This window comes from Theobroma umbraticum, unplaced genomic scaffold, assembly GCF_002168275.2.
Source record: "Theobroma umbraticum cultivar Fairchild unplaced genomic scaffold, ASM216827v3 scaffold_95.0, whole genome shotgun sequence".
Taxonomy (NCBI): domain Eukaryota; kingdom Viridiplantae; phylum Streptophyta; class Magnoliopsida; order Malvales; family Malvaceae; genus Theobroma; species Theobroma umbraticum.
The window spans coordinates 10515391-10524722 of record NW_018397257.1 but is presented as its reverse complement, the minus strand read 5'-3'; the positions used below and the strand labels follow the sequence as shown (position 1 = coordinate 10524722).

General features: G+C 33.3%; 1 protein-coding gene across 1 annotated transcript in view; it reads left to right on the top strand.

Moving 5' to 3' along the window:
• Positions 1–1361, top strand: part of LOC110413045 (laccase-17-like) — a 3421-nt gene extending 2060 nt beyond the window's left edge. The window contains exon 5 of the mRNA XM_089782993.1: positions 1001–1361. Within this exon, the coding sequence (XP_089639119.1) occupies positions 1001–1361 (361 nt within the window). The remainder of the gene's footprint in view (positions 1–1000) is intronic.
• Positions 1362–9332: the final 7971 nt, after the last annotated feature.

The window sequence follows — 9332 nt, the reverse complement described above, 5'->3', positions numbered from 1 at the left end:
TTTTTTTTTTTTTTTGGCTTTTTTGTGTATTTCAATCATTTTGACTTATTGACCCCCCTTTTTGGCTTTTGAAATTGGAGTTAAAAAGAGAAGTAATGAGGAATTTGTTTTGTAACATCAAAATTTCAAAATGTCAATACAAAGAGGTCTAAATAATATCTTGACATTTATTCTTTTGTTCAATAAATGTAACCATTGAAGCATATCTGTGTCATGCAACTCCCCTGATGCATTCCTGGCTAACAGTTTGTGAACCATTTCCATGAGCAATCATCTAATCTAACTACGGAGGGGGCAAAGTTTGGCTAGCTTCATTAGTGATGGTGGGCAAGGGCTGGGCCCAGATGATGGGTTTTTTTAAGCTTGCAATGAGCTAAAGAAGCAGTAAAGTTTGGGGTTATCTTTGTATGGAGTGCTGATGACTCAAAAAATCTTGGGTTTTAGACACGGGAAGAAATCTCAGAATTTGTTAGCATATGCTTCATTGGATCCTGTTGTTGACTTGAATGAATATCAGCTCGTTTGCTTTATCTTTATCACATATGAGGCTTTGGACCCATTCATAAATTTTTTTTGATAAGCAGGCCCATTCATCTTTGGGTTTTTCTCAGTAAAAGTGAAAAGTTTTCATGAAATGAAAAGAATTCTTCTTTCCTATTGGAGGGTGGGATATGCCTACTACAATTTTAACTGATTCTCACCAAAATCAAGAAGGAAAAACAGAAATGTGCAAAGGGATTATCTTTATATCAATAGATCAAATGTCTTTATAAACGTGCAACGGCTGTCTTTATAGTTCACAAACGTTCATGACTGCAATTAAAGGAGCAATAAAACTCCAACTATAAAAAGTTACATCAAATTCTAATTGTAGCAGAAGAGCAAAAGTAAGGTGGGTTCCATAGGGAGAGGGATTGCAGATCAAATTCCAAGCCATGAGGACTCCAAGGCCAACCATTTGCATACTAATTCTATCACTGTTTGGATCATGGGAATACAGCACTGCCACCACTCTGGTCGTAAGCAATCAGGCCAAACCAGGCAAGCTCGCTTACATCACATGTCATGTGAATTCGACACGATTTTCAATCGGTGTAGCCCCTGGAAACGAAACTTCAATTATTCTGCCTGATGAGAACATCAGTGTTACCAGTTGGCCACCGGTGTTCTGTGAAGGAACATACAACAACATATCACACGGTCGTTTTCATGAACGACCATACTATCTATATGATTCCCACAAGGATTATGAGAAATGCAAGGAGAAGTGCTTCATAAGAGTTACAAACTTCACTTTTGATCGATGGGATGAGGGAAAGAACGAATGGGAGCAAATTTTCCCTATAATATGGATCCCATGATTGATTTTATTGTCCCTAATTTCATTTGAGAACCACAATCAAAGGAGTTGCAAAGATACAGCACCTCCCCTTTAGATGTTATTGATGAAATAGCTTAATTTTATGAATAGTTTTTTGTGCAGAAAGAAATTGTATAAACTGTCTGAACTTTTCTAGCGAGTTGACTATTCTTTTCACTAATGCATAAAGATAAGAAAGCATGCCGAATTAGAAGGCAAAAAGGATTGTGGACTAAAGGGAGATCTTGATTGTGACTAAAAGTACAAAATGGATAGACACAGGAGAGCAAAATATCTTAGTCTGTGCTTGGTTTGTTGTTCTTATTAGGAAACGTTATGCTAATGACCTACTCCAACTTTGATTGTCAAAACTTTAAGCCAATGCACGAGTTTCCATGGCAAACAAGTCGAAGAACAAGACTTTAGAATTGCTGCGAAGCATAGCTGCAAGTCATCTTTGTGGCCCAAGGGATGATCGGCCAGCCTGCTTTAGGGTAAATTTGTTTTCATTTTGGCCATGATGCTCAATGATTAGAAACCTAACCAACTAAAACAAAGAGTGAACTCAAGTTGACTCAGCGGCACACTCCCAAAGGCAAGCAGAGTCCTCGGTCTTATTTCTCAACCAAGAACGGACTGCCTAGCTAGGGACAATGAAGTAGTTCCATTCTTTTCCTACTTCGAATGAAAATACCCTTGTGACAAGGACTATAATGCTTTCACCGCCTTATCTCAAAGGGCCTTTTGCCACTTCTTTCTCCATCACTATTTGCCAAACTCCCACCAACAATTTTCTTTTGAAGATAGAATGGACTTGACAAATTACTTTGATGGCTGATGTTATTGGGAAATGACCCTTGATGTGAGGAGAACTCTCCACAGGGGGTAGAATTCGACCCTTTTTGATGAGGGGAGGTGCGAATTCTAAGTATTGTCATCTTTTTTCCTGATATGTAGGCACAAGTTGATTGTTTTTGAGGATGAAATAACCGGACACTTATATTCTTAGGCTAGGGGATGGCCGCCTAGCCTATTACATTTCTAAAATTCTTGCTCATTGTCAAGGGGCAATTGAGACCAAAGTGTTTCCTTCAAGCCAAAAATCTATGTCAAGCAACTTCACATCAGTAGAACAAAGCAGAAGCTCCTAATTACAATAGTTTGACATTCACTTTTGTCCCACTATTGCTTTTTATCAAAGTTTTACCATAATGGTTAGGTCTCTGTCAATCATTGGGATTTCTTTGTCTCTTTTTCCTTTCTTTTCAATCAAAAAACACAGGAACCCTTTGGTTCAGTGGTCACCCTTTCTTGTAATTACTTGCATCTGTATCAAAAGCCAGATGCTTGAGGTACCTAGATAGGAGCAATAAAAGTCCCAAAGATTTTTTAATCTCTACAGAAATGAGGTCAATTCCTCGCAAATTTTCTTTTGAAGAAGGGTTTTTATCAAGAAAACACAAACTTTTCTTGCTATATGAATAAGACACTTCTCAACCCACCATTTTACTTTGATCAGCTATATCATTACTGAAAAAAGAGCAAAATGCTTGCAACGATACCCTTCATGGAGTTTTGAGAAACAAATGCAACAAAAATGACATCTTCCTACTTTGAAACAGATTTATTTGCGACAATAGTCCCCTTGCTGGGGGGTTGACTGCCCAAATCAAGGGGAATATGCAATGCCTTTGAAATCTACCTATTTTCCCCCATATAGAAAAGCCCCTTCCCACTTCCAGAAACTTGCCCCTTTTTTCCCCTTTCCCTTATTTTTCTTATTTTTCTGCCATTATTTTCACATCTATATGGTGTTGAAGCTGATAGATAGTAGCATAACACGTTAACCACATGGGGTGGCAGAAACACTCATTGTAGTGGCGAAAACTGTTTAGCCGGTTGACCCCATTTGACAATCCCGCACAGAGCCTATACCAAGTGTTGCGTCCCAGCCATATTTCAGTATCTTTATTCTCACCTTTTTCATTTAGAGAGAGAAAAAAAGGCTCTCACCTTCAATTTTTTTTCTTCTTCTTTTGGTGCTCCATGTTCCACACAATAATAAAGCACATCATTGCATAGTAGGTTATATAAATATATGGAGCTAGGCATTCATTATTTTCGATAGCCCTAGCTAAAAATTTATTCAAATTCATGAAAACTCCTACTTTCATCTGGCTTAGACTTGAAATTATTTCCATCCATTTGTAACAATCAGAAATGAAAGCTTTATATTGAATTTCAAAAAATAATGATAAGACTCATAAAATTGGAAAAAGTTACTTATATTGTATAATTTTAGACCTAATAAGTCTCAAGTTTGTTTAAGGGTAAATAATTGAAAAAGTCAATGAGTCACGACAAAGAAGAAAAGAAGAGAAAGTAGAAAAAGATTCAACAAGGTTATTCACTGAGTTGATTTTCTTTGACTTGATATTAAAGTTTAAATTCGTTAAACATATATAAGTTGAATGATCAAAGTTAGATTTAGGAGTGTGCGTGAATATAAATTAAGTAATCGCATGTACAAGTTATATGCGAGTAATAATAACAATAATACAAAGTAATAATAACAAGAAAAAAGGAAGTGCCCTAGGGGCATGGTACATCAAGTTGGTAGCTTAGCACTACTTTTTTCTCTTTTTGGGGGTGTGTGATAGGTTAGCACTGACAAAGAATACGTGTACCTTGATATGAAACATTATGGAACGAAAGTGTAGTGATGGAGTGACTCGAGTGGATGGAAATCGTTGTTTCTCAAAGAAAACTGGGTTCCTCAGTGTCTTTCGGCCCTAGTTATTGACCAACCAAGGGCCGAAACGTCGAGCAATCTTAGTTACATCTGATGGGATGCAGCAGTGGGTTATGTAAAGTAGTCTTGAATGCTATCAATTTCAGTGACTGATGAGTTTTCCTCAAGGATAGAGAGAGAGAGAAGATACTCCATTTTGAAGTGATATGGATGATTCACATGGACCTACTAGTCCCTTCTTTCATGGGGATTCTTACGGGTTCTCAAGTTTCGGAATTTATTTTCAATGTGTTCATCATCGTGAATGATAAGAGTCAATGCTTATATATATATATATATATATATATATATATATATATATATATTCCTTCACACTTTTATTAATTTTCAATTATATTATTTTGATTCTTCATCTTCGTATTTTTAGAAATACCCATATTTAATACATACAAACAAATATAAATTTAGAAATTTATTTTTAAATATAAAAAAACACTTTTAAAAAATTAGACGAATTTTTGTTGAAACACGTACAAGTATCTAATTAACACTTATTTTAAGTTTTTGCAACATTGATTTTCAATTTGATTCAAAGTCAGAAAATTTGCAAGCTCGTGGATATGATATTCTCTAACACTTTCATTGATATTCAATTACATAGCTCTAACTTTTTATTTATTTTTTAATAAATATTTGTATTTAATGAGACAAATATAAATATAAAGATCCAACTTTCTAAATAATAAAAAAAGTTAAAAATATTGAATATACTTATATTGGGACGCATACCCGTGTCTGACTCTTATTCCAAATTGGAATAACATTGATTTCAATTTGATCTGAGCCAGAAAATTTTCAAGCTCAACAGTATTGTCAGAAGGTCAAGCATAGATGATTTTCTCTTTGCAACTGGTGTGGGGTTTGTGTGTGGCTCTTATTGAGCAATGATACGTATGGTCCATGGCTACATTAAACATAGAAAAGCCAACGGATTGTTTTTCTTGGAAGACATCAAGTTGCTCCTCCAGGGGACCCATTTGTTTCTACCATGTGCTTCAAGGTCACATCTTTAGTTTTGAAGTTTGACATTAACAAGTTTCACATTTAATCAAGCTTAATTAATTGGCCAAAAAATTATAATCAAACTATGATGTAGCACGTATTCGTTTCCTATTAATTAATGAAAGATATATATACATATTTATTATTAAACAAAATGTTTAAGTTATAAAAATTATGTTCGATTTAAGTTGAACTAATTAATTTTTTTTATCTTTGATAGCAGTTATATGTAAGTGTTATTTTATCAATGTTGCATGCATATTTATTTGACAAAAATCTTACTCAAATTGCTAATACTAATGTATAAAACAAAGTATGGTTTTAATCAAAACCATCAATACTGATCAATCATGTAATTTCCGTTGACCATACTCTCCCTTAGTTTTTGTAAGAAGGTTTCACGAATATACGAGAGGAGATCATAGTCCTCTTTGTATAATTTTCATTTAAAAATCCAGAAACAAGTGGTGTATTAAGTCATTCTAATAATTAAGATGAAGACACCTTGGGTCACAAAGAACCTAAGTCCAATCTTTACATAAATTATAAGGGTGCATGCTATATGTCATTCTAATGATGATTATGATGATAATTATGTTCATTGATCAAAACAAAACCCTAACTAATATAATCAATCCTACCCTATATTACAAAAATAAACAAATAATTCTAACTATATGCTCCTCACATGGGCTTTGCATTGCCTAAAATGCCTTTTTAAAGTCCCATCTCTCTCTTGAACTGAGTAAAGTGGTGTGGGGTATTCTCTGTTTTTTCCTCTTTGTCAAATCCAAGTTGGGCATGATCTCAATTTCTTTGACATCGTTGGGAAAGAGAGAGAGAGAGAAATATTACATTAATTTGGTTTGACCCAAAAATGTGAATTTTTCGTTTGTCAATTTAAAATTTGAAAACAATGTCTTAATTAAAGTGTTTGCGAAACGTTTTCTCTTAGTGTGTACCGTAATCATTTTGCTTCTAAGAGTTTCTTATTAATTTTATAATTGTTTTAACTTTTATGTCTCTGTTGCATGAGAAAGTAACTTATTGGGACGACCCAAATTGATTAGATTAATTAAATTATATATGGAATAAAAGAGAAATTAATTAATATGAGAAAAGAGGTATATATATATATATATTATAATTTTGAGTGGGTGGTTTGTCTTAAACTATTGATCACTTTTACGAGTGATTAATTAGTTTAAACTCTACAGCTGTTTTGATACTTGCAATTTTTTTATTCTTTTTACTTGCAATGATTCTTGTTTATGTAGTTTAAGATTTTTTTAAAAAAAAAATTGGAGACAGGGAGATTCGAATTTTATTTTTTAAATAGGGAGATCATATACTCATTATTGAGTCAAATGCTCGAATGCAAAAAATAAGAATTTAAAAACCATGAAATAGCAATCCAAATGTTGGAATTTTTTTTTTAATATTGAAAATTCTTACAAGACTCAATTACCCTGTTAAAGTTTTATTAAGAAAATAAAAATTATGTACATAAAGGAGGAGACATAAATCGTACCTCTAGAATTATATGAAATAGTGAGAAAAGAAAACCTAATAAAGGTATTACTTCCTTTACATATTTTTATAAATGCGCGGGTTAAGCAATATCCCCTTTTTACATAAATCAAAGAAAAGTAAAAAATAAATTAAGAATACTACTCTTTTACATTTATTGAAATTTAATATAAGGTAAATTGAGTTTATCTAAATGCAAAATTTCACGTAATTCACCTTAAGCCTAAGAAAGCACTTGAAGATTCTGATATGAATAACCTTGATTAGACAAGTAATCTGCAGCTTGGTTGCCCTCTTGATGAATCTGCAAGATTCTATAAGAAAATTTATGCAAACATTTTCTTATAGACTCAAGCAAATAAGGGATATCATGCATCAACTAATAAATTAAATACTCGGGTGTAAATATCAATTGATTCTTTACAGTAAGAGAACAAATACTTGAAATTTTGTCCAGTCCAAAGACGGGTGGAAAAGGGTATAATATATGCTTTATACAGGTATCATGGAAGGAGACTTGGCCATTAATTCAATAAATATATATATATATATATAATTAAGCTAAAATCTATTTCATTTTGTGTGGAGATACCTCAAGAAACAAAAACCAGGCCGTAGAGCCAAAACAACCAAGCGTTTTATCTACAATCAGTAAGGACACTTTGCCAAATAATGTCCTGCCAACAAAAGAAAGGGTGTAAAGTTGTTCCAAGAAATCTAGCAAAAAACAAGAGTAGATCTAGAGAATGATGACCTCAAGTCGATTTTCTCACGTGAAGAAGAACCCATAGACAAGACCCTGTTTGCTATTCAAACCTTGGTCTTACATTCAGATGATGAAATAGAACTTGAAGAATTCTACATGATTCAACCTCAAGACAATTTCCCTCCCTAGCTAAAAATTCAAAAAATTCCTAAACCACCAATACCTCGATACATGTTTCAATCTACCCTTCGAAATACAACCAACCTATTCCAACAATAGCCTTCTTCTACATTGGAGAAACAAAAACAATGATGAATCTTCGGATACTTTCCCCAAAATTTTAGATACCCAATGAAAGACACTTCAAACTGCTATGAAACAGTCACTACACATCTAATCAGTAAACCTGTTTCTATCTAATTGTTTCCATAGTGCTCTATCACCACCCAAGTTCTTTGGTTAGAACTACTTGGCCAAGATATTATCATAGGTTTTGACATTTATTATTAATGCAAAGATTTACGAATTCTTCTTGAAGGGATAAAGTACAAATTTTTTTCAAACTATTTGTGCACATCCCTAGATTATATTCTTTCTAGCAACCATCAAATCAAGGTTAAATGATAGTTGATATGCTCAAAAAGAAAGCATGCACTAATTTTCACTTAAAGTTCTTTCTCAAATACAACAATCCTTTATGGAAGAACTCAGAATTTTTTATTAAACTACTATTCAAACTTAATGAAGATATTAATCTTACCAAGGCTAGTTATTCAGGAATGAACCTAAACCACCCAAAGCTAGCTGAAGAATAATGTAAAGAATAACAGCATAAAAGGTTAATTGAGCTGTCTAATTCTCAATAGGCATGCTAAGCTTTCTATGTTAACAAGAAAGCTGAACAAGTTAGAGGCAAATTGAAATTAGTCATCAATTATCAGCCTCTTAATCATTTCCTCCTTGATGACAAATTTCCGTTGTCTAATAGAAACTCCATTTTCTCAAGCCTCACTAATGCAAGAGTTTTCTCAAAATTTGATTTCAAGGCTAGATTTTGGCAATTGGGTATTTATCTTGAAAATAGGCCAAAAACAAGATTCTGCATACCCAACCATCACTACCAATAGACTTGATTACCATTTGAACTCAAAACGGCTCCATCATTGTTCCAAAAAATAATGTTAAAAATCTTTCATCCCATAACAGATTAGCCCTCATTTACATAGATGATATCCTCTTATTCAGCCCAAGTGAAAAAGCCCACATTCAACTACTTCAGCACTTCACATAATTGATCTTAAAATATGGAATTGTGCTATTAGAAAAGAAGATGCAAGTATTCAAGTCAGGGACTGCCTTCCTTGGAATGCATATTAATTGAGGAAAATACCAACCAAACCCTCACATTGGTCAAGAACAGATCAAATTTCCAAACCAAAAGCCTCACAAAGAAGCAAGTTCAACAATTCCTTGAAATTGTTAACTACCTCAGAGATTTTGTTCCAAATTTCTCGAAATACACTCACTTTCTAAGGAAAATACTAAAGAAAAACTATTCAGAATGGGAAATCTCTCAAACCAAGGCCATCCAATAGCTCAAAAGTAAGTTACAGAATTTAAAACCTCTCTAAATTCCTTCCGATGGCAAAAGAATCATTCAAATTGATGTCAGTAATAAATATTAGGGAGTAATACTTTTTAAAGAAAAGTAAAGAAAATGACAAATGTGTGCATACAAAAGTGAAAAATTTTCAAATTCTAAAATGTACTATCATTCCACCTTCAAAGAAATCCTGGCAATCAAAAAGGTGATCTCTAAATTCGAGTTCCATTTAATTGAACACCATTTATTTTTTGTTGAAATGGATGTCTTCATTCCCATAAATGCTCAAGTTCAAACCAAAGGCAGTTCCACATCCTCA